This window comes from Macaca fascicularis, chromosome 14 (assembly GCF_037993035.2).
Source record: "Macaca fascicularis isolate 582-1 chromosome 14, T2T-MFA8v1.1".
NCBI lineage: Eukaryota > Metazoa > Chordata > Mammalia > Primates > Cercopithecidae > Macaca > Macaca fascicularis.
In genome coordinates, this window is record NC_088388.1 from 94,184,527 (window position 1) to 94,210,363 (window position 25,837).

The following is a 25,837-nucleotide window of genomic DNA, read 5'->3' on the forward strand; positions in this document are numbered from 1 at the left end:
TGCTCAGACTGTGTATGTGTATGTGCCTATACTAGTAGCACTGAGAAGATGCCAAACTGGCTGTGATTTGCTTTCTGTGTCTCTTATTTTGGATTGAAAAGAGTAAATGTGAAGAGAAAGAGGAAGGGGAAACTGTATTTTCTCTCCAGAGAAGACTAAATAATGCAAAGGAAATATCTGCACTAGATATAGAGTTTGGATCACTTTCCTTGGTGAACAAGGGTACCATTTAACTCTTTTACCTTAGAGAACCAGTGAAATTCAGAAAGCGGAAGTCTCTCAACATTACAAAGGAAGCTTCTTGGCCACCCAACTAATACATTTCCTTTTTTCTACCTTTTAATCCTTCCTTATCAGACTTGGGGAGCCGGTTGAAAATGTGTAAAGATATGAATTTAAGAAAGAGATGTACAATAAGTTTTATTCTGTAAGTTTCATAATGTATGCCCTTAACTAATCAGGATTTGTGAACAATATTTTAACACTATAGACCAGAGAGATTCTCTCTGATACTCTTTCGGTAGAAATTATACATTCATTTTTTTAAGAGGTTAACTTGAGAGGTGCAAGAAAATAGACTGTTCTAGCAAAATTTACATAACAAAAATTCTATTCATCATATTTAGACTTACTAATGTTTGATGTTGTCCTATGAACTGTAAAATTGGGTATTTGTTCTAAAGGCTATTTTGTGGTATGCCCTGCACTATTTCAAAGATTTCCACAAGCATTCAAAAGAATCAGATATTCATTCTCTGTTCCCCCCATATATATATATATATAATATATATATATAAATATATTTTTTCATTCTGTACTTCATGGTGGTACAGTCATAATTAGTTTAAAGCTAAAATGAACACTTCATGGCATATAATTTAATACAAACCGCCTCAGTCTCCATTATTAAGTCTCATTTCTTAACTAGGACATCAATTCATTCCTGAGCCCTGAAAGGCATTTATTGGAATCTACTATCAGGTTGAGTTGTTCATAAATGAGATGGAAAACATCCAAATACCACAAGAAATAATAATAATCTATACTTGCAAATGGGATGGTTCATCAGGTCAGACAACCGTGTGCAGTGTCCCATGTTAGAAACCTGACATAATTTTACATTTATGAACAACCTCAAGTGCACTTAGCTGGAGAAGAAGAACTATTACATCTTCCTCTTTGCATTTCCTCTTCCTTCTGGATATACCCTAAGTGCAGCTAGGAGAATAAAGACTACAAAGTCAATGCATTTTCTTTTCATCCCATAGAACATTTTTTTCCTCCCATAAGAATAGGATAGCAACAGAGCTGTTAGAGGCTTAGTCTAACCCAGGAAAGCCTGGTTAAACCCTTATGTACCCAATTTTGTGTTATTTTATTATATTATAAATCAAATGGGCTTCTGTGATCCCATGGGACCATCTAAATACCCTTTGCCGTATGTCCTTCCATTAGAAATGTGTTTCAAGGCCCAAACACCACCAATAAAACAAATGTCTGGAACACCACCCTATTTGCATGCCAGAAATTTCCCATTCCACTGAAGGGTTACAAGTCATTCTGGATTGCTGGAGAATTTTAACTTTACATTCAAATAGCTTGGACTAACAACAGTATTCATAACCTAATGCAAATCCAAGTTAGGATGGCAATTCAATCACTTTAAAATCCTGCTATATGCTAAATTCTGAACGATAGAAATAGTTCAATTTCTGTATCATGTATAAATATAAAGATTCCTACTTTGATAGAAGGCAAATATCTTTTATGATTTATTTAAAATATGGAAGTTGTATTACTGAACAACAGTGAGTGAATCCATGAAAAGGTTGGATACTCTGAATTTATAGGCTCTTTGGGGATGAGGTAGAGGAGAGCAAGATATTTCGGCAGCTGGGAAAAGGGTAGAACAGAATAGGGTGACAAAATTTACACTGATACTGCATAACATCTGGTAGAGTGTCTAGGGCAAAGGTTAGCCAAAGTATAGCTAGATGGTTGAGGGATTTAGAAGGAGTTGGGATGAATCCATAGTCTCAATGAATGCAGAAAAAGTAACTCAGGAAAGTAAATGCTGGTGACTTATCAGCAGGTGGCTGGTGATGTTTGGTTTGGATTGTGAAAGCTGCTTAGACCAGGATGGGCTGAGGGAAGGGGAGGGGAGTAAGCATGTAGAGGTTGAGGCACTTGGAGGAAGAAGAAGCAGGCAGGAAAGGGTGAACTGAATGCAGATAGGAGCTCCCACATGGGAAATATTTTCTCTAGATTAGGTGTACGATGCTGAGGGCAGCCACGCTCTCAGCACTATGTTCCTTGTATTCTTTGAAAACTTTTCCTTCCTCATAGGGCTCTGCCTTGACATATACCTCTACCTCTATTATCCATTTCACCCCAGCTATTTTTAAGTTCTAGGTCTCACCTGGGCAGATTCTAGGTCTGTTAACCAAGCCAAATTAGCATTGAAATAAGCTCCACATACAGTGGGCATATAAGTTCTGTTGACTGAGATAAATACATTCATGTTACAGTACTGTTTTGAAGAAAGACTATTTAATTTGATTCTCAGTCTCCAGAGGGATATAATAGGGAAACACAGTTTATGTTGACAGCTACCTAGAATAGATTCTGATTACACATATTAGGTAACTTAAAATTCAATCTGAGCAGAGGAGCCACAACTTTCAGTTTGCTGTGGAATTGTACTACTAAGCAAATGTGACATACTATTTACATAACATTATTGTTATATACTGTTTACTCCATGTAAGACTATCTCTTTGCATAAAAGCAGTCCTATTAAAGAGAAGAATTTAAGGTCTTGTTTTCCAGAGAAATGATTTAGAATTGTCTTTAAAATACAACCTAAAACACCTTATTTTGCTAACACAGTGCAAATCATTTTTATAACATGCGCTGTAATTTATTTTTTCCATAAGGAATTGTCCTTAGAGTTCAAAAGAATCTTACCATCAAATAGGCATGTACCCTCCCTCCACTAAAAATGGTGAACTATTTTAAGTACAGATCTTTGTTTGTTGATCGTTTTATTTTGCTGTGGCACAGAAAACTAAGATTTTGGATTTTAAAATAACTTTATAAGGAGGAAAAGGAAAAAGTCGCTCTGGAATAATAATTAGCATTTAGGAGCATTTAAAATCTTTAGGAGACATTATAATAATTAAATAGGAGATGTGGTTCAAATTTTATAGGATTCCTACATAAAACTTATATTGAGTTTTCTGTTGTAAAAACAGCCCTGTGTTTCTCTGCCATTATTTGGGCTTACAACCATAATTATAGGCCAAGGCTATGCCCCAGATTCCATGTTAGCCATCTTTTATTTTAAAAATACCCCAAATGGGACAAATTCATACTGGGACTGAGACAATGTACTTAGTTCAAAAAGGTGAAGGAGGTAATAAGCTGTCTCGAAAGCCTCTTTTCCCCTAATGGTCATGCATCCACCTGAGGAAGCCTCATCTGAAGAAGCCAGTGAGGCACCAGCCTGGCTACTCCCATAGTCAGGTGGATTAAAGAACAGATTATTTTCAGATGGGGGAGTATCTCAATATTTCTTGAGGTGATCTGAGAAATTACAAATTACCATTGAAGCTGGAAATCTTGAAATTCCAAAGTAAATAGACATTATTCAAGCATACACATCAGTGGACTATTAAGACTAATTTTAACATAATAAGCAAAGAATTAAAGAATTCACATTCACATGTGCTTTTCTCACGTACACTTGCACATTTAAGTTTGGCACAATGTGAGTGCAAGGTGTAGATCAGCATATTGCATAATCACATCATTATACCAATTGAACCAGACATCTCTTTTAAAAATATTACATTTTAATATAAAAAGCTATACTATAAATTACTAAATAGTAAATTCAATACTCTGAAAAAATACCACCCTGGAAAACCGCATCGGAATTTCAAGTTTGCATTGGATAAAGAGAATTAACAGCAAACTCGTTGTAAAATGGTATTCACAACCTGAAATGCTGTGCATGCTGCGTATTAGTAGGTGCTTTAGCACCTGCAGATGTCAATTTTTCTAGGCTGGTTCACTGAGGTTCATAAATGTTTTGTTTTTGTTTATAGTTCCAAGTCAACTTATTTTCCTGACTATTGATGAAATAGATCAATGCTGAGCTAAAAAGAAACTTTGCAAGGAAAAGAGATCTATTAAAGGCACTAATATTTCCATAGCCTAGACTCCAACTACTTACATTTCCAGGGAAAAAAATAAACAAAAACTAAGTGGCCATTTTAGTTACTTAAACCTTGTTTCCCCTTTTGGTCTAAAGCTCATATGGTGTTCTGTGAGAATTTCTCCTCCTTTCAATACATACAAATCATTTTTTATCCTGTTATACAGTTCACCTGCACAAAAATATAGGGCTATTAATTGAAAGCATCTGGTAAAAAAACAAATTCAAGAATAAAAGACATCCTCAACTTGAAAGTTGTAAAGTTAGGGAAGTCAAATGGACATTTATGTTGCCATTTGTGTTTTGCCATTCTCCTAAATATTTTCTTTGTATTACATATCTACATAATGTAATATTGAATAAAACATATGGCATATGCAATAAAACAGAAGAGAGATGGCACAAGTTCTCTGAATAATCTCTTTAAACCACCCTGTCTTCAAAAATATTAGTAATTTTTTCCTCACATGGAAGATTTCAAACAGGATCCTGGAATCCAAAAATGCAGAACTACTTTATGTTAATAAGTGTACAGTCATATTTGTTTTCCTATCTGGAACAAAATCTAAAAGAAAGCAACCCAATATATTGTACCAGAAGAGGATGATAAATGGAAGAGGAAAATGATTTAATGAAACACTAGTTCACGATTCTTTCACAAAAGAAAAGTTAAATCTTATATCACAAAGTCTAAAATGAAATCTTTGCTGGAACTAACAGAAAATTGTATCTATATTATTTACTGTGAAAAATGGATATGTTTTCAAAAATTAGCATGTATGTGTACAATTCAAGTCACCCTTAACTAACCAAAAAGTGTTTAAAAAGCAGTGCAGTTGTGTCCTACTGGATAGTTGTAAGCATCTCTTTAGGCACTTCACTGGTTCGTTGACATAATACAAATTAAAGCTATAAACACATAATGTTGTGCTCTCTGAAGATAGTCTAATCAAGCAAGCAACGTAAACCAATGCAAAAATGTGACTTTTTGGCCGCTTATTCCTCCCCTATGACTTGATAACTTTTTTAAACCAGTTGTCCAAGGAGATTTTTCTGGGGAAGGGAATGCTTTGGCATTATGAAAGGAACATTGTTCAATCCCAGTAAGGTAAAACTGAAAAAAGCCTGTGCAATAAAGAAATTTGAAAAAAATTTCTTTATGGCTCTGTTGAAAAGGACACTTTTGCAGTGATATGACGGGGAAACGTTCAGTTGAGTATTTTTTGAACATATTGCACTCTGTTTTTGTTGTTCAATCACATTAATGCATAGAAACACAATTTTTACCTTTGAATAATAAACTGTCTAACCTATTATAAGAACAAAAGTCATGGAAAATAATTGCTAAAAGCCTAACAGGAAAAAAATAGGCATATTAACCTTCCTTTGCTTAACGAAATATAGAAAAAGACTATGAGAAAGGAAAAATGTGCAAAGAAAATTTTTGGTCAGTCATGTGTGGGTATAGGTTTATATGTGCCAACTAAATGAACTGTAAGCAGCACTGTGAGCACTGATTATTTAAGGTGACTGAGGATTACTGTCAGTGATAGGATTGTGTATAATTCCACTTATAATATATACATATTATATGGAAAACTGAAACTTCTGTTTTAGAAGAGAAAGAAAATAGCTGAATTTGGCATTTCAGTAGCATGCTATAGAATTCATCATGATTAATTTCACATTAAATTATGGGCAATGGCTGTATCACATTTCATGTTATCGCCAATAGCAGTAAAACAACAACAAATGAACAAACAAACAAAAAAAACAGTGCCTGACAAATAATCTCCTGGGGACACAAATACGTGTCCAGTGAGCAGCTTGGTTCAACAGCGCATGCTTTTCCTCCACCAGATTTAGGACACAACATTAAAATTTTAGAATGGCCAGAGAGGTCACTCTTTGCTGAATTCCAACATCTGAAAAACAATTGCTTGAGCAGATTGTAAGCACTTGTCCTTATTCTTAAAAAAAAGGGCGGGTTGGGAGGGAGAAAAAATACACATACACACAACTCAAAAGCGCTGAAGTTAAGCATTAATAAGCCAGATTCATGATTTATGATCAGTATCCAAAACTCCAACTATAAACAATGCAAAGTAGTGCTCCTCAGTATTATTTTTGCAATTGTTAGTAATGTTAAGCATCAAGGAAAATAAAACACATCATTGCACATTACAGCCGCAAAAAACAAAAACAAAAAACAAACGGCTAAACTTTGACATTAGAGAACTGAATAATTTTTGATGTTATATCACAAATAGCTTCTGATATTTATCTTATGTGAAAGGTCTTTACACATGTATGACATTTTCCTTGGGTGATACTTCAGGTCAAATGCCGAGTTATGGCACGAAGAGCATAGAGAAGTTCAGCTTGCATTCGTGCTTCCATTAAAAGTAGATTGACATGAACCTAGAAGTGAAAATGTCATCAGTTTAGTAACCATTATAAACACCTAAAATATCTTATTAGACATTCACAAAGGTTTTTTAATGTCTATATGAGCAATATACACACACACACCTAGGCATATTTATCCATGTTCATGATGCAACACTCAAACCTGTGTCTATAAAAAATGGCTCTGCGAGCAGTAAAAATAACCCATAAAATCTAAAAAATTCTGATAGCTTTATTAAAGTTGTTATTCTTGTAAAGTCAATCTTTTGGGTTATAAAATAAAACTAATTTTTATAAATTATAATTTTCCTACAAATTATATTTATTTCTAGTTATAAAATTTTACATGGCTAAAAATAAGCCTTCATTTTTTTTTGACAGTTTATGCTTATCCTGTGAAAAGCTTTAACATTTATTAGGTTTTCTAATTTAATGTTTCCTATATATTTCTTTCAAATAAATATTTTTATGTAACAGTATATTTGGCACAAAAGTCCTGAATTATATTGTCAAAACACTAAATTACCAAGTTTGGGAAAAATCTATCGTCTTTTTTTTTGAGAGATGGAGTCTTGCTCTGTTGCCCAGGCTGGAGTGCAGTGGAGTGATCTCAGCTCACTGCAACCTCCGCCTCCTGGGTTCAAGCGATTCTCCTGCCTCAGATTCCCAAGTAGCTGAGACTACAGGCATGTGCAACCATGCCCAGCTAAATTTCTGTATTTTTTAGTAGAAAAGGGGTTTCACTATATGTTGGCCTGGCTGGTCTCGAACTCCTGACCTCAAGTGATCCGCCTGCCTCGGCCTCCCAAAGTGCTGGGATTACAGGTGTGAACCACCGTGCTCAGCAGAAACCATTGTCTTAATAGGTTAATTCTAGTGGTTAAAAAAATCTCGAAATGGATGTGCCTTCTGGGCCAAAACACAATTACACCTAACACAACATTTCAGTACGTCTGATTTTTATTAACAGTTAGGACTGCAGACAGTTTTCCAAATGTACTTTGAAGATATCAATGCTTAGATCTCGTATTTCAAAGGCCCATGATAAACTTTTATTTTATACACTATGTTGAACACAGCATATAACCATAATTGGGTTACTATTCAATAAATCTGAATTAAAAAAATATTTTAAAAACCCAGATAGTGGCTGGGTGCAGTGGCTCCTGCCTATAATCCCAGCACTTTGGGAGGCCAAGGTGGGTGGATCACCTGAGGTCAGGACTTTGAGACCAGTCTGGCTAACATGGTGAAACCCCGTCTCTACCAAAAATACAAAAATTAGCCAGGTGTGGTGGCGGGCACCTGTAATCTCAGCTACTTGGGAGGGTGAGGCAGAAGAATTACTTGAACCTGGGAGGTGGAGGTTGCAGTGAGCCGATATTGTACCACTGCTCTCCAGCCTGGGCAAGAGCGAGGCTCATCTCAAAAAAACAAACAAAAAAACCCCAGATAGCTAGATGATGCCACTTCCATGTCAATGGCAATAATTTATTAATACTTTCATGTGTTATTTTTTCATAACTATTACTTCTTATACTGAAGAACTGTCCTTGGTATAATGCTTGACATTGAAACCCTTACCTTTTCTGAGTGTTTGAACTGCCGCCAGTAACTATCATACATGCGTTTTGTAGTCCTCTCAGGATAGCAGGTCACTGTTTTAATGTAAACCTTCAGGCTTCTTTCAAGTAATTGATTAACTTCTCCATAATCATAGTCATCATACCTATGAGCAACACAACAATAGCTTTATAATGACAAAATCCAAATATTTAATTTCCAAAGCTATACTAAGGACATTTATTGTCTAGTAATTAAATACTAAAAGCTCGTTAATTAATTGAATCAACAAATGTTTACTGAGTACCCATTATGTGCCATGGGTACTCAGTAGTAGTGATATACTAGTGAACAAAATAGACAAAAATCCTTGGTCTCATGGAGCTTAAATTTTGTTGAAGTAAAAAGGAAAAAAAATTAAAAAGATAAACTTAGTCAGATGATAACTGCCATGGAGAGGAAATGAAGCTTGGTCTGGGAGGAGAGGAGTTGTTATTTTAAATAGGGTGGGCAGGAAGGCTTCTCTGAAAGGTTGATATTTGAACAATACCAGATGGTGGTAAAGAAGCAAGTGTAAAGGACTTGAGGTAGGAGTCAAGTGTTTCAGGGAAGAGGAAGTAATCACGGAGTCCCATGCTGCCAAATAGTCAAATAAGATAACTGGGAACCGACCACTGGAAGTAGCTATATGGACATCACTAGCAACCTCAGTAAGAACAGTTTTGTCGGTTGATAGGGACAAAAGCCTGATACTGTGAATAGGTTCAAGAGAGAATTGGAGATAAGAAAATAGTGACAGTAAATATACACAATTTTGTCAGAGATTTGCTTTGCATGAAAGCAGAAAAATGAGGCAGTAGCCAGAGGGAAATGAAAGGTGAAACTGAAATTTTCTTTAAAGATGGGAGAAATTAAGTGTGTTTCTATGCTGACGGGAAAGGTCCAATAAAGAGAGTAAAGCTGATTATGCTGGAGAGAGAAGGGAGTATTGCTAGAATTGAGATCTTTAGAAAATGAGAAATGGGATTTTGTGCATAAGTGGATAGGAACATAGACAGTAATGACAGCAGAGTAAATGGGCACAGATGCAGATAGGTAGGTAAATGTGGTATTGGGAGCTTGTGGAATTTCTCTGTTATATTTTCATTTAATTTTTAACCCATATAATGCTTAGTTTAATAAAAAGAGTATCTCGATGCATTTATGTAAGCTTTATTTTGTAGCATCCAACAGATAAATATACTCACTACATTTGTTGCCTTGTATCCAATACATATTTATGGCATTTAAATTGAGTTCTATTAGTGTTTATTTTTCTTAGGTAGGTAGATATGATATATAAGTGTTTTAAAATGTGTTGATTCTTTGATAACATTGTCTAGCATGGTAAATGGACAAGTAGCTCAGTTATTACATACAACCATAATCTATTACATGGAATATCATGTTATTAGTTGATTTATCAGTAAATTTTGGGGTTCTTTAGCTAAAATTATGGAAAATACTTTGCTTAACAGATTAAATTCTAATTATCATAAAGTCTTTCTGATATATATCAGATATATAGTCAAGTTGAATAATTTGTAACTGGAAATTTTTTCTGTCTGCTAATCTATTTCCATGAAAGCCTCAAACCGCAAGTCAAAAAGGCACATTCTTCAAAAAGTGCTTTCTTGATTAGACTATTCAATCTCATTTACTTACTGTCCTCTCAATGCCAATTTTCTAAATTTAAAGGTCATTAATTTATATGGGCCGATATATTTAATTTCAGTGTTATGTGACGTTATGTAAGCTTACGAAGGCACAATCTACTATAGTTTTGTTTATACCGTAATTGCCATTCCTTAAAAAATAAGTTTTAAAAAGACCAAATTAACTAAACAAACCAGAATTTATTATAGTGATCTAAAGGGACACGACAACTGTTTTTTAAAAACTCACCTATTCTTCCAGGAAGGATTCTCAGATTTGGTCTAATTCTATCCTATCCCCAATGATTACTGATGCTTTTTTCCCTCCTTAGTAAATTTTTACCACTGTATTTATATGTGCATCAATGTTAAGATTCATGACACTTAAAGAAAAATGCTTCTCCATAAAATGAAATTAATTTTTAAAATCAGAAGTCTACATGTAATATTTTTTTCCCAGAGTCATATACCCCCAAACAAGACAAAAATAAGACTTATGCTTGAATTTTCACTTAGAAATGTATAAAACTGTCTCTACAATGAACATACCTGATTCCAAACATACAGTGAACGTAGTTAAATAAAGCTCTGCGCAGCATGGTTGTGTCAACATCCTCATGGGTGGCCATAGTGTTATATGTGAGATTGTAGACCATCCGAAACTTTTCATCAAGAAGATGTCCAATGTCAGAATAAAGTCTGTTCACCAGGGAGAACCCATGATTTTCCCAGGTATAGTCCTAAAAGAATAAAATGTATTTAATTACAAAGTGGGCATTTTCCATGTAAATTCTATGTATTTATTAAATATAACTAATGAAGCAAGTAAGTGAGGCTATTTCTAATTTAGTTCTAGGTTTGTAGCTTTACTAAGGCTTTACCAAGAACCCTTCACATCAGTTAGTAGATCAGAGTGTCTGGATGTTTCTTCAAAGGGTATGGGATTTGCCATGTTAGAGATGAACTCTGGTCATCTCCTACACTCAGGTACTATGCACACTATCCCCTTATCTGGAAGGGCCCCAGGAGATCTTGGAATATTCCTACGTGAACAAACCTACCCAGTGACATGGACAGTTAACAGATCATCTAAAATAACCATGAAGGAGTTTGTCATAATTCAATCTCATACCCTCTTTAGGAGTCACATCACTGCTGTGGCTATTTCCTAGGGGTTAAGATTAGAGTAGCCCGTAAGCCCATGGCTACTGGTGTATGATTTTATTCCAAGAAAAAGTGATGTCACTTGTTTTCCTCTCTGTTCCCTTCCAAAAAAATGGTATAAACATTATGCAAATACCATGTAATAACAGAAGTAACTGAATAAAGCAGACTGTTTCCTTTTCTCTTCTTAGGGAGAAAAACGTTGAAATAATTATACATTGGGAACTCCAATTAGACTAGGCTGAAACTAGGTTAGATACAAAGATTTATAGATCCTATCAAAAATTCTTTAGATGCCAATTTAAAAAATTTCAACACTTAACAGTTAAAATGACAGTATTTTCTCGTTTCTCTGAATTAATGACATATTATACCTGAGCTCGGAATGTTGGCAAATGCTCTTCTCCTCGTCTCGCAAAGTCTTCATAACCAAAACCAGGGTCTTCAATGTATCGAGAGACATCAGATGTTATAATCATGTCATCCTCAAAATCTAAGGACAATAATGAACAATCTAGTGTTAAGGATACTGTACATGGTTAAGACAATAAAACGGAACTCCATTTTCTTCCACTTTTTAGCATTTCCATGAATTTCTAAAGTGAAAACATTGACTCCGTGACTTAAATTTATATAAAATATCTACTGCTAAAGCTTTAAATATAATTTCATTACCAAATACCGGCAATCTTACCATTTAACTAGTTTTCCAGGTAAACTGACTAAACTATCTAAACAGTAGTAGCAAAGGATCAATATGCTAGTTTTACTAATTTAGGAATGGAAGATAGCACAGGCCTGTAAGCATAAAGCTTAACCTTTTTTTTTTTTTTTTTTTTTTTGAGACAGAGTCTCACTCTGTCACCCAGGTTGGAGTGCAGTGGTGCGATCTCGGCTCACTGCAACCTCTCTGCCTCCTGGGTTCAAGTGATTCTTCTGCCTCAGCCTCCCGAGTAGCTGGAACTACAGGTGTGTGCCACCATGCTCAGCTAATTTTTTGTATTTTCAGTACAGACAGGGTTTTGCCATGTTGGCCAGGCTGGTCTCAAACTCCTGACCTCGTGATCCACCCACCTTGGCCTCCCGAAGTGCAGCTTAACCATTTTTTGTTTTGTTTTGTTTTTATCTCTCCAGGGGATGAAGTGGGATGAGAGGAAGAAGAAGAGATGAAGGTGAAAGACCACTCTGAGTTTAAGATAAACTTTGTTAAAATTACATGGTGTTTTACCTGGGTGTATTCACAATAAAAATTAGTTCAATATAGTTTATATTTAGTTTGCAAAAAAGCACATAGGGAGAAGGATCACTCAGTGGGGAGGTGAGCAGACTTTTGGATGCCGTTATCATTATCTTAATACACTTGAGTGCTAAATAGGGGGGCTGAGTTTGTGAACATTCAGTGAGCTTTAGCCTAAGATATGTGCACTTTTCTATGCATATGAAAACAAAAGTATGCAACATATGGACTAAACAATGTCCTAATGAGACTGTGACTAGAATATTACCAAAGTGGCATTCAGGAAGATAGCAAGGCAATAATAGTATTTTAAGAAAACTGATTTCTGCATACTTGATGACATTAACAATTTGCCACTGAAAAAGTTTAAATATCCAATGCATATTAATTTATGCAAAAATAATTCTATCTCACTTCTTATTTTAGGTTGGTCTGTCTTTATTATTTTTTCTGGTTTTAACCATTAAAAGGGGATGAACAAGTTTCATTTACTAGCTTCTAGTCTAGAAAATGAACATATATTTCTCAAAATAAAAGAACAACCTAGCTATTTCCCTGAAAGGAACAATATTTTCATTATAAGTATTTTAGTATTAAATATCATATTTCATAAATAATAGTAAAACAGTATTATGGCATAATAAAAGACAAACTATAATTCTTAACTGTGAAAATTTTTGAGAGACTTAAAAAACAAGTATAATTATGTTAATTCTTCCAAAAGAAAGGCCTGGTAGTAACACTTCATTATCTTTAATCTTTGCTATTGCATGAAAATCCTGACACTAAGTATTCTTTTCTCACAAGTTTTCAGCTGTCTTTAGGTCACTGCTGTGGACTAACTGGGTGCTTGATAATGGCAGGAAAGATTAAGTGCTCTGGCTACCCAATTTCGGATAAATCTTATAAAAATTCTTACCAAACTTCTTTATTACATATAAAGAAAAGAGATGGTCTTTATTGAGTACTTACCATACACAAGTACTATACTACACACTTAATATCTATTTTTTGTTCCATTAATACAGAAAGAAATATCCATGTAAGAAATAAATGAACTGTATCTTACTAATACCATGGTCAGTACTGTGTCAGTAAGAAATACAATGCATAGATGTTTAAGTATAAGATGATGTGAAAAACTTCTAAAATTAAATGCTTAAATTGATCTGAAGTTTTTAAGTGATTTTTCAGTCCTGTGAAGAGAATTTTCAGGCTTATTCCCAGCCTGATCCCATAACTACTTTATTTTCTCCTTGTGCTCCAGCACTCTATTCAGGTCAACAGAAATACTTTTTAAATGGCATTTTCAATGAATTATCTCTTAACATTTACAAACCAGCTTATACTTTCCTTAATTCAGTTCATTACATAATAATATGAATGAAGCAAAAATTATAAAATGTAGTAGCAATCACTGAGGCTGCTATGAAAAGTAGTTTTATAGGGTGCAAAGTTTATGGGTTGCAAAGTAAAATAAAGCCAAAAATAGTAAGTAATAACTAAACTCTATAAAACAGTGTCTCTCTAGAAGCGAGTCTTCCTTTGACACTGCACAACCAAGTAGTTTCATTGGACAAATATTGATACTGGAGTTGACCATTACATAGTTGCCTCTTTAGTTTTTGTTTTGCTGATACACATTTTCAAGTTGTATGACTTTTAAACATTTTAAAATAAACAGTAAAAAGTAAGTAAAAAGTAAGTAGTCAGCCAAATAAGAGAAGTGATCCTAGGAAAAATCTCTATGCATTAATTTTTAACTTAGGAGTCAATTAACACCTGTTTCCTAGACATTTTTTATTCACAGAAAGAAATGTACAAAGGTCCCTCAATCCACAAATACTTTTTTCCTAAATTTATCTTAAGACGTTAAAATTAGCATTCTGTTTATTAAATCTAAAACTCTAGTTTTAATTCTATCTAAACAAATATTTCAAAGTCTGTACTCAAAAGAAATAGTATTTTGTTCATTATCTGCATTATTCTGCCCCTAAGAAGTAGTTACTGACATAATACAGGAAACGTTCTGTTGCAGTAATGGTATGCCTAAAGGAAAAAACAAAAAACAGTAAAAGCTAGTTAACCCTGTTACCAAGCTACAGAATATGACACCTGTAGAATACTTTAAACATTTATTTTCTTCAAAAGACTTGAAAAACTATTCTTAGAATCCTTACATAGAATCTGGAATACTTTATAACACTGGTCAAACCAAGACTTTTTTTTATACCAAAAAAAGCAAACAAACCAAAAACCTTTTTATTTCTATTTTAAAACATGGTAAGTCTACACAAATGACTCAATTAGCTATTGTACTGAGTCTTTTTTCTATATTTTCTTTGTGCAGTCAGCAAATTTGGTACTGGCAATGATTAAGAGTAAAATATGTATTTATATATATGTGTGTGTGTAGATATATAAAAATATATGTATGTGGAGGGGTGTATGTATGTATATTGACATTATTTCCTTAAAATAGCCTCTTCTATTAAAATTAGAACATAATTTTTGGCTAAGGTCCAAGACTTGCTAGTTAAAATTCACTTTTGAAGGCTGTAGTCCCGGCTTAAAGTTCCAAGAAGGTAGAGACTGAAATCCAAAGTATATTTTTAATATTGCAAAAGACCTAAGAGAAATAAAACATTGACATTTTTCAAGCTTTAGTTACTTAATGAAGCTCTTAAAAATTAATTTCTGAAAACACAGATACTACTAACTTTAATAAAAATGTTTACATTTTTAGACATCAGTTTACCTAGAAGGTTCATCATATATTCATTATTTTCCTTCACCCTCACTTGTTCTCGCTGGATGAATTTTATAACCAACTTTTAATTTCTGCTCCCAGTTATATGCTGGTAACTTCTAAAATTTTACCTTGACCTTAAAGTCCTCTCCTGATTTCCCATCTCTTCTACACTTTGTATTCCAAGAGTGGTTTGCATACCAGCAGCACTGGCATTACTTGGAGGCTTGATAGAAATGTGGCCTATCAGGCCCTACCCTAAACTGACTGATTCAACTTCCGCATCTCAACAAGATTCCCCAAGTGACTCACGAACACTGAAGTTTGAGAAGCACTGTGCAAGACATTTCCAGACTGGTTGTTTTATAGACATCTCTACTCAAAATGTCCAAAATATGGTAGGTTACATATTTCTTAAGGTTAGCAAGATCCTTACAGTAGGGCCTCTACCTACCTAACCAGATTTCTCTTTACACTACCTGTTTCATGATGTACGTCCTAACAACAAAGAACCACTTGTTCCTGGACCCAGCATCCTGTTTCCTTACCATCGTGGCTTTGCTCGGGCCTGGATGCCGTTTACCAGGTCCTCCTGTGCCCCTCAGTCATTACCTGACTTCCTCACACTCAACTGTGTTAAGACTTATTCTAGAGCCAAGGGTTGCAGGCATTCTTCCTCTAGGTTCCTTTTCTGCCAACACCGTTTGCCTATCAAGACTGGGTTCAGTGCCCTCTTCTAGGCTCGTATCTTTCACATTCTGCTATGCGTTACAATTATTTTTTTGCTACTAGAATGAGAGTGCCCTCAGAGCAGGAATCACATCTTATTTAGCCTTAAAACCTTAGTACCTAACATCATGCTGAAACTCTATGGGGTACTCAATAAGTGTTTGCAGACTGAATATTAAACCAATAGCCCAAACACCAGGTTTCTTTGTTTGGGATTTCCTGCTGACTACAGGCTCTGATTTTAGTGACAGTAATCTTTAATGGATTAAATTAATTGAAAGGATTAAAATGGTTACTCAATTTGGTAGATACAATTTTTCATAAAAAAGATCATCAGGAGAAATGATAGAAAGGGTTCTTGTTCTTCCTGGTAAAACAGAACTACTGATCAATATTTTATGTTTAACAAGTTACGGCTGAAACAATTTTCAAAATTTACGAGATTGATGAGTTTTAAGACAGGCAGTAGTTTTGAAGGTCTCTTTTAGATCAACAGAACTCTATTTTTTAAAAGTATGTTATGTTATGTGTGATCCCAGCTACTCAGGAGGCTGAGGCAAGAGAACTGCTTGAACCCTGGAGGCAGAGGTTGCAGTGAACCAAGATAACGCCACCGAACTCCAGCTTGGGTGAAAGAGCGAGACTCAGTCTCAAAAAAAAAAAAAAAAGTTATGCAGATGGATTACTTTTAAAGGGTTTAAGCTTTGTATTGAGTCTATGCTATTTTAATAGCATTTACTATGTGGTGCTCAATATCTTTTTAGTTGTAATTGAAGAGTTTCCCTCCTATTTCAGGCTCTTCGAGTGTTAGATAAACTGTTTTCAAGACTACAGCAAAGAATCTCAGCTTTTACACAGGATGAATTCCTCCAAATTCAATCAAAGAAAATGACCTAAATAATACATTTTTATAGAATTCCAAAGAAATGTAAATGCAAGTGCAGTGTAATTTTAGAACTAATCTGGAAAAGCAGCAGTGTGAGAATAATCTTCCCACACACCCCACACACAAAAAAGGCAAAGTTTTTAAAAAAATTTTAACTATTGAAATAATATTTCACTTATCATTTTAAAAAATCACAAAAGTAGGATAAATTAAATATGCCTATCTAACTTTACAAGCAACTGATCTGCTTTAAGTAACATTTTATCCAGGATAGAGTATGAACTACAAAGCTGAAAGGTCCTCTCAACTCAATCTGAAATACATGCAAGGATGAACCAGCCTGAGGGAAAGCAATAGCATGACGGTAAGATAGAAGAGGAGAACTAAATAAGAGAAAGAGGATAGCAGAATCATTTTTACATATCCATATGGAAAACACTGAAGTTGCTCTGTCAGGGTTCTAAGAACAACTAAAAGGCAAAAAGTACAAAAAAGCACCTGAATGAGGAAATGAATGAAAAGTATCTCCAGAGACCACAAAAAGACTTTCTTTCTTCTCCTTTTCAAAACGAGTGCTCATTTCTTCCTGAGACGCCTCTTCATCTTCCCTTTCTTCTTGAAGTCTTTTCATCCTTTCCATTAAGGCCTCTAGCTCACTTAGAGAATCCACAATCTGGAACCAGATAAGATAATGTTGGGTGCTATTCATACTAAACGTGTTCTAGTAAATATCTCCATCTCCCAATGTCACCTTACTATGTACAGTGGCACAGGCACAGTTATGAAGTTCTTAAGTCGGTTTTTCACGAATTTCAGAGGAAATCATGACAGATTCCAACATTTTCAGAAGTATGATTTTTTTCAGTTATAAATATAAAAGTTTCTAAGTATATATGTGTGTGTGTGTGTGTTTGTGTGTGTGTATAAAATCTAGAATTCCAGCATTTGGTATACATTAAATATTACAGTTTAGCTTAAAAAATGAGGGAACACAATTGTTTTGCTTTTTGCTGTCCGATATGTTTTCCATTGGTTGTTCCAGCATCTTATACATACAAGTATAATGTTTTGGGATCTACTGTCCAAAGGGTCTAACATTAAAAGCCTATGATCACTAGAATGCATCACTGTTGAGTCTTCATGATTTGCAGTAATATGAATTTGCTTTAAAAGCCTCTTTAAAATAAATCAGAACTTCAGGTACCAAATTTTTACAGTAATAAAAATTATGCAAAAATATTTTAAGTATATAATATCCTATCTAATTGGAGAAAAATTCTCTCTAGATATTTTTAATATTAGAAGTTCAAAGCAAAAAAGTAAAGAAAAATAGCTAAGAAAACTAACCCCAAAGTTGCCGCCTGAAAGAGATGCATTCTCTATGTTGTTGTCATTAGCAAGATCACAAACGCAGAAATTGTTGACTGATATTAGCGTGAATCCATTGGAGATTTCTGGATCTCTCTCTGGATTGATACCACTACCAAAAACAAAGCTTGCCAAAGCATGATAATGTGCCAGGAGGACCACAGCATGTACCAGTTCAGGCAGAGACCAATTATTTTCTCCAGTTTTGACAAGTTTCTGAAATGAGAAAGCAAATCAGAGCAAATATAAAAATTCTAGAATGCTACAAAGCAATTTCAATGAAAATCTACCAATTTTCATATATCCATTTAGAGTAACAAAACTTAAAACTCTCTTTAAAAAATGTTTCACATGTTAAAAATATGATTTTGGCCAATGCTCCATTAAAACTATCATACCTAACAATGTAATTACATTGTAGTGTCTTCTAAATCCCTTATTATACAATAGATCTTCTGCTTCCAAAGTATTTTTTATATAGTATGCTATTTTAATGAAATACTTTCAGAGAATCAAAGAACACTGGAGCTTGATAGGACTTTAAAGATTATTGAACAAAACCATTCATTTTAAGGTGTATTGGAAACTTCATCTCACAAAATCACGAAAAACCCCAATTCAACAAGTCAAGTTTCAGTTATCCTTTAGATACCTTCTAATGGAGAAAGAGCCTGCAGCAGATGACAGAAATTGTAGAATAATACATCACATTTGAATAAGAATTTTTAAAATTTCCAAGCACTTTTTCATATTTCACTTGACCCTCCAGCTGAATGATGGGATCACAAATGATGTCATTAAAATCAGTAATTCCTCCACTTTGTCCAAGAGTGAATTCCACCAATTAATCCATCAGGCATTCTTTCCCATCGGTGTTCATTTTCTCTCCCTTTCTCTCTCTCTCTCACTCTGTGTGTGTGTGTGAGAGAGGTGTGTGTGAGGGGGAATCTCATCCCTCTTTTTCTCTCCTTCCAAATCTAGAACTTTCATTTGGCTTACTTAATGGCTAAACCAAACCAAAACAAACAAACAAAAAAACTGCTTTATTTTGCTTTACTCCCCACTATTTAACTACACACCATATACAATTTAATATATTACCAAAAGCTCAGGGAAAAGAAAAAATCAGTCAAATTCTATCATCCTATGGTGGGGGGAGATAGGGAAAGATCTGTTAAAGAACAAAATTACAGCTAGATAGAAAGAATAAATTCTAGTGTTCTATACCACTGTAGGATGACTATAGTTAACAATAACATACAGTTTCAAATAGCTAGGAGGAGGATATTGAATATTCTCAAAACAAAGAAATAATAAATGTTTGAGATATGGGTATCCTAATTAATCTGATCATTGCACATTATATATTATCAGAATATCACTATGTACCCAATGGATATGTACAATTATTTGTTAATTAAAAAATAAAATTTAAAAAGTGACCTTAAGACAAAAATATCATTATTACAATCTGCAATAATGTAAATAAAGAGGGTCATTAATTAATAATAAAAGAATGTACACCAGAAAAATATACTTGCTTTACATCTGTATGCACCTAACCTTGTAGCCACAAAATATACTAAATGGTTGCAATATAGACTGAAAAAAATTCTACCACTCTTTTACATATTTTCTTTTATTTTTTATAAGCAAGCAATTATATAGTTATAACCACATATACCTATATTTTTCTGATTTTCAGACATTTTGACAGGTTCATTTTTCATGAGGCCACAGTGTCATATTAATTTTTAAGCAAGGCCTCTCCTGTATATCAATGGATATATATAACTACTCCTTTCTTATACCATTATTCATATTCTAAATTTGTTTTGTTTATTTGCTTCTATAAGCAGCATCTTCATACTATAGTTTTGTTCTCATTTTAGAAACATTTCCTAATGGGATTTTTAGAACAAAGAGTATTAATATTTTTATGACTTTCAATAATACTGCCAAAGAGCTTTGCAAAAGGATTGTTACAATTTACAATGCCTTCACTAATCTTTGCAGGATTATCATTAAACCTGTAAGGACAGCCAACACTCACTATCTCTAATTTCTTGCCTCACATTCATTTCTACTTTTAAAATTTCATTACAATCTGGTTTCTTTTTCAAGCAAACTCCTGAAGCTACATTTACTAAGATTACACATGACCTTCCAAATGGCCAAATTTGACTATTTCTTTTCAGTCCTTATTTTATTTGATCTCTGCAGACTTTACATTGTTTACTTTCTCCCTTCTTGACATTAATCTCTCTTGACTTCAACAATTCCACATTTTGGGGAGAGAAGTACACTTGCTACCCTGAGAAAGATTTTTCTCTATTGCTGTATTCCATCCACAATCTTCCTTCCTTGGGCAGTATCTCCCTGGATGGGCCATTCATTACTTCAACCTGACCTTTGCTTATCTGTAAACAACTATCCAATTTTACTTTTAACTCACACTTTATCTTGAGTTACAGATCTGTATTTCCTTTAGTAAGTGGGCATCACTTTGTGGATGTCATTATTTGTTGTTGTCAGCCTGTATATGTTCATGTCAGCTCATGTCATGAAGAAGGACACCTTAGTCATTCTCTTGTCCCACCCACTTTCTCCATCCTCACATCCTGTCAGTCACCAAAGTCCTACTTATTTTCATGCAGAATCATTACTATAATCTTATCCTATGTTTCTCCCATGGTTTTAAAAAAAATCACCTCTCAGGTGTAGTACTATGACTGGTCTACTGCTTCCAGTCTGTACAATCTGTAATTCATCTTCTAAATCACCTAATGTATTTATATTACAACTTGGCACAAAAACCTTTAATGATTCTCGATTCTCTATCACGTTGATCTCCAAGTTCTTGTGATCAAATGTACTTCCAAAAGTAACAGCTGGGAAAGGTCCAACCCCAGATATTATGTATATTTATTTGTGAATTTATACACATAAAATATATTTTATATAGAATATATATGTGTACCGTAATAACATAAAATACACAAATACAAAAATTTAGAAGAATGAGATAAGAATATACACACATACACAAATATTTTGTTAATATTTTGGAAATTTTTCTTGTGTACCTCCTGAGTACTATAACATAACCCTGAAGACCATAACTTTCTGAGAATAAAATACAAATCCTTTAATACAGTATTCACTGGGTCATACAATATGATCTCAATTCTTCCCAGTTCCCACCTTACATAAACATCGCTACCCTTCAATCATCTGAAACTGCTGGCTATTCTTCCAGTATACCATAATATTAAATACTCTATTCTTTCTTTGAAATGCTCTGCTCTACTTGAGAACTCTCACTTCTTCTTCAAGACCTAGCTCAAATGTTACCTCTTTCAGAAAAGAAACTTTCTGGTTCCATTCTCTTTATTCATACATTCATACACTGTTGTGCTGTGATTACTGTTATTACCCTGTTCTTCTTCTACCCTAGACTCCAAGCAAATCTATGGGCAGGGTCTTTATCTTCACCCACCGAAGTATCTGGCACAAAGTAATTAAGACATGACATTAAAAACAATGATTAATTCCCCTATCTAGCTAACATATTATCAAATCAGAACATAAATCTAAAGGCAGCATCGTGCTTCACAGTTTCCCAGATACTTCATCAAAATCTGAGAGTATGCAGATTGATAAACACTATGATTGGTTGAAAGGGCAAATAACAAAAATGTAGCCTAACAAGAGGATCCAAAAACCAAGGACATTTCTATGCATTAGGAACAGATATTTTAAGTAACAAAGATTTCCACTGATAATTTAGATGACAGTTCCTATCTATTGAATAGTTACCATGTGCCAAAAATAGTGCTAAGCATATTGAATAATGACCTCACCCTGTAGGCCTCAATGGAAGCACCTTCAGAAAGACAAGTGCTCTTAGTTAATCACGACAACTCTATTTCTCATCTAAGCTCTAGTTTTAAAAGGCATTTAAGCATTCACACACCAGCTGGCAAATCACTTTTTTATTTGCAAAATCATTTTTTGAGAATCTAAAACTTATGAAATGTTAGAACTATAAAAAAGTTTAAAACTCATTTAATCTAGCTCCCTCATTCTGTAGAGGAGAGAACTGAGACCCATAGAAGTTAATTTACTAAAAGGACACAAACTTGTAACAGAGTACAGACTAGATCCGAGGCATCCTATCATGCTAGTGTATTTTCTTCAGTCTATCTACTACTTAAAAATAGAAACGAAATTTTCTTATAGCCATTCACCAAAGTATTTGTACAAGATAATTAATGATTACTTAAAGAGGAGAAGTATTCATTTGTCCTTAAATTAAACCCACTGACTTTCTAAACTTATCTTTTCTACACATATTAAGACACTATTATTTATGTTCCAAGTTCCTAATATACACATATTTAAAATTAAGTCCTAAGTAAATTCCTTTTTATTTCAAAGAAACACTCAGTACCTGAATGTGCTCTTTTGTGATCAGCCAAGGTCGGTGTGCTAGCAGCTTATTAATTTCATTAAGATTTTTCAGTCTTTGTGGCACATATTCCAAACCATTCAACCACTCAGCAATACCTCCAGTCTTTAAAAATTCATCCACATGCATGTTTATTAAGTAAGAACACTGATGTCTAGCTGCAGCCTGAAGCACAAAGAAAAAAATTCATTGATAAAAGAATCACAGTAGAGTTTCATTCCACTATTTCTAAACAAATAATTCAGATGGAGCTAATGATTTTTATAGCCAGTAGCTCTTTTCTTACAGAATCTCTTTTCTAAAACATCCGTCATAATGATGTAATAGATTCAATACATGAAGCTGATTACTTGTATAAGCAAATAATATCACCTGAAGCCAATTATTTCCTTGTCTGGAAGTTGGTATACCTTAAGCCACTTTCTAGCTATGAATAGGAAATACAGGTCCCTTTCAATATCACAAATATACCTACCACATTCTACTTAAAACATAATAAAATGTCATTAACTTATATTCTAATAACTCAGGATTCATCCTAATTTGATTACTTCTCTTATCCTCTTTAAGATAAATGTGACTTCAGTCATATTTGTACACATCTTCCTACTCAGATGACATGGAAGCTCACTGACCCTTTTCTTCCTATGCAGTCAGAATCAGCCCTCAATTGACCTCTTTTTTCCTCAGGGCTGCTTCTCAGTAAAACAATATTATTTTATTCTTTCTATTCTCTACATCTTATTTGTCTGTAGTTTACAAGCATTCTAAGTCTGCTTTCAGCCTTACTGTCATCAAAACCTTAAGCTAAAATTACAGCCTCATTGAGGTTCATCATTCAATAAAACAAGGAATGTTGCTTTTTGTTGTTGTTAAAAGTTCAGTGAGACTATAAAAAAGACAATCAAATCAAATGTGGTCAAACTTAATCTGCTAACTTCTGGCTAGTTATGCCAGCCCTGTCAGCCCGGTTTCTTCCCCAACTTCTCCACATATATAGCATTTTCATCATGTTCTTGTTGTTCTTTTTCTCCATTAAAGTCCAACACACACACAACTTTATAATTCTCCTCCCTGACCTCTATTGCCTGTGAATAACTAGTTAACCAGTTTGTAATCAGAACTATACTTAGAAATGTTATAATAATTCAACTCAAGAATTCTTCTCTCATTCAGATTCTCCATGAATGCTGACTGATACTTTCCTCTTACTTGGCCAAATTAGTGATATTCTTTATGTATAAAATTACTAAGAAAAATGTCACAAACAACTTGTGTTTTTATAAAAACAAGATATTAAGAGCAAAGACAAAACTTGTGGGGTATTACTTTGCATGCTATAAGCATCTTTATTTGTAAGAGATTAAATATGAAAAATGATTTTACTGAAAATTAAATGAGAAACATTCAGCACATTAAGTGGCTTAACATATTCCAAACATATCCAAGAAACTTGGTATCCAAAAGGCCATAGGCTTCTTCAATTCTTATGTTCATAAATTATACTTAGATCTATACACACACATGCACACACACCTATTTTGGAAGGGAGAAAGAATAAGTGAGGAAGATGTTATGTGAATATAGGAAAATAAGTACCCACCATTATTGCAATATAGTGCCTGTATGGTAGAGGAAGGGGACCATCCATGCGCAACATGTAAAACTGGCTCCGCAAGAAAGACTCCAGGTACTGAGTGTGCAAACTCATGACCTGTGTGATGTTGTCCAGACGACCGGATGTAGAGTATTCTTCCACAAGAAAGTTAGTACGTTCATCCACTGTGTTTGCTTGGACAACCTTATAACCAAGAAACACAAAACAAAATGACTATTGAGCCATAAATACACCCTTGGTTTACATAAATTATGCCACTATTGAAGCAAATGAATATTCATTTGATATTAACAGACACAAAATTATGCAGTTGCTCATACTGGAAACAGAAATAAAAAAAGAAAGCACCAGTCATTTTTGGCTCTGGTACCACAATTTATTAAACAACAAATGTTAAATTATCAAACATTATACACACAGCTACGAAAATGAAGAAAAGAAGCTTCCATCTGTTTTGCTAGGCATATTAGGCAGATTTTTCAGGGCCCATTTGTCTGGCCATTGTCACACCAATGTGTGGTAAAGCACAAGCAGCAGCATCTGATTACATACATTTATAATTTCATTTATTAGCCTATGAAGATAAGCACATCATTTTTAGACAAATATTTTCAGTCTAATCCTTTGCTTGCTTTTGTGATTCAACGTAAAAAAAGCTTTCTGAAGTCTTTTCAGGGACAAAGGAATATATAATAATTTGTAGAAAAGTGTTAATTGAAAAATTAATGAGGACACTAGAATACTGTCCTATTTTGAGCCTAACAATAATAATTACTAAAAACAAGGCAAGTTATTAAAATGGACATTCTTCATCCTAGGAAATCAAAAGAGTTGTCTCAAAAATAGATTATTTATATATAGCTTCAAACACAACGACAGTTTGGGCATCACACCAAGAACTGGCTCTGAAGGTGTTAAGAGTTTATTAGCACCTTGTAGAAAGACTCAACATTGTTGGAGTTAATGGACATGAGTTGCATAATTCTAGGAGTGGTTCATTGTTTATTTGTATTTCAGAATTGGAGTTCTAGACTTATTTTAGAGATGAGGAAACAGAATTAAGATTAAATTCAAGCTCATGCACTTTATTAATAGCAGAGTCTGGTCTAGAATCCGGATTCCCTAACGTCCAGACTAACAGTCTTTCCAAACATCCACACTGCTATTAAGAAACTGTTTACTCTTCAGAGCTGGCTTCACAGTCTGAAAAATAAGTACGCATTATACAAAGGCACTATTGACTTAGGGAAATTTAACCCCAAAGGAAATACAATGTTTGAAAAGTATAAATTGTGAGGAAATGCTAATTACAATGGTGTAACTCATTATGGAGTCAAGTATATTTTGATTTGCTCACTTCCCCACCATTTTGTCAACTACAGGGACCAAGATAGTTACAAATATAATGGGATCCAGATGAACCACATATAATTAGAAATAGAATATTTGTTATTTTTGTTTTGCTTTCCCCAGCAGAAGTTTCTTCTAACTGGATGCCTAAGATATATTAATAGATTCATATGATGCAATAGATCCTAAAAACCAGATTATCCTCCAATATATACTGTGAAAAATGACTGTGCTTCAGGAAGTCTTTATATGTAGTAGGCATATACATATAAAGCTATCTGAGGAAAATAGGCATAAGCAGGGCAGCTTCTCCAGTGCATGGTCCTCACCCAGATCAGCTATTGTCACTGAGCTCCCGAAATGTTACTGTCACTTTGGAT

General features: G+C 34.1%; 1 protein-coding gene across 4 annotated transcripts in view; it reads right to left on the reverse strand.

Moving 5' to 3' along the window:
* Positions 1 to 4,826: 4,826 nt before the first annotated feature.
* The window catches only part of SESN3 (sestrin 3), a 65,259-nt gene continuing 44,248 nt past the window's right edge, over positions 4,827 to 25,837 (reverse strand). For all 4 annotated transcript variants that reach the window (XM_015435329.4, XM_045371147.3, XM_015435330.4 and 1 more), the window contains 8 exons: positions 24,093 to 24,290; positions 22,472 to 22,654; positions 17,998 to 18,234; positions 17,149 to 17,323; positions 11,424 to 11,542; positions 10,435 to 10,625; positions 8,213 to 8,357; positions 4,827 to 6,640 (listed from right to left, as the gene is read on the reverse strand). In XM_015435329.4, the coding sequence (XP_015290815.1) occupies positions 6,554 to 6,640; positions 8,213 to 8,357; positions 10,435 to 10,625; positions 11,424 to 11,542; positions 17,149 to 17,323; positions 17,998 to 18,234; positions 22,472 to 22,654; positions 24,093 to 24,290 (1,335 nt within the window). In that variant the 3' untranslated portion in view covers positions 4,827 to 6,553. The remainder of the gene's footprint in view (positions 6,641 to 8,212; positions 8,358 to 10,434; positions 10,626 to 11,423; positions 11,543 to 17,148; positions 17,324 to 17,997; positions 18,235 to 22,471; positions 22,655 to 24,092; positions 24,291 to 25,837) is intronic.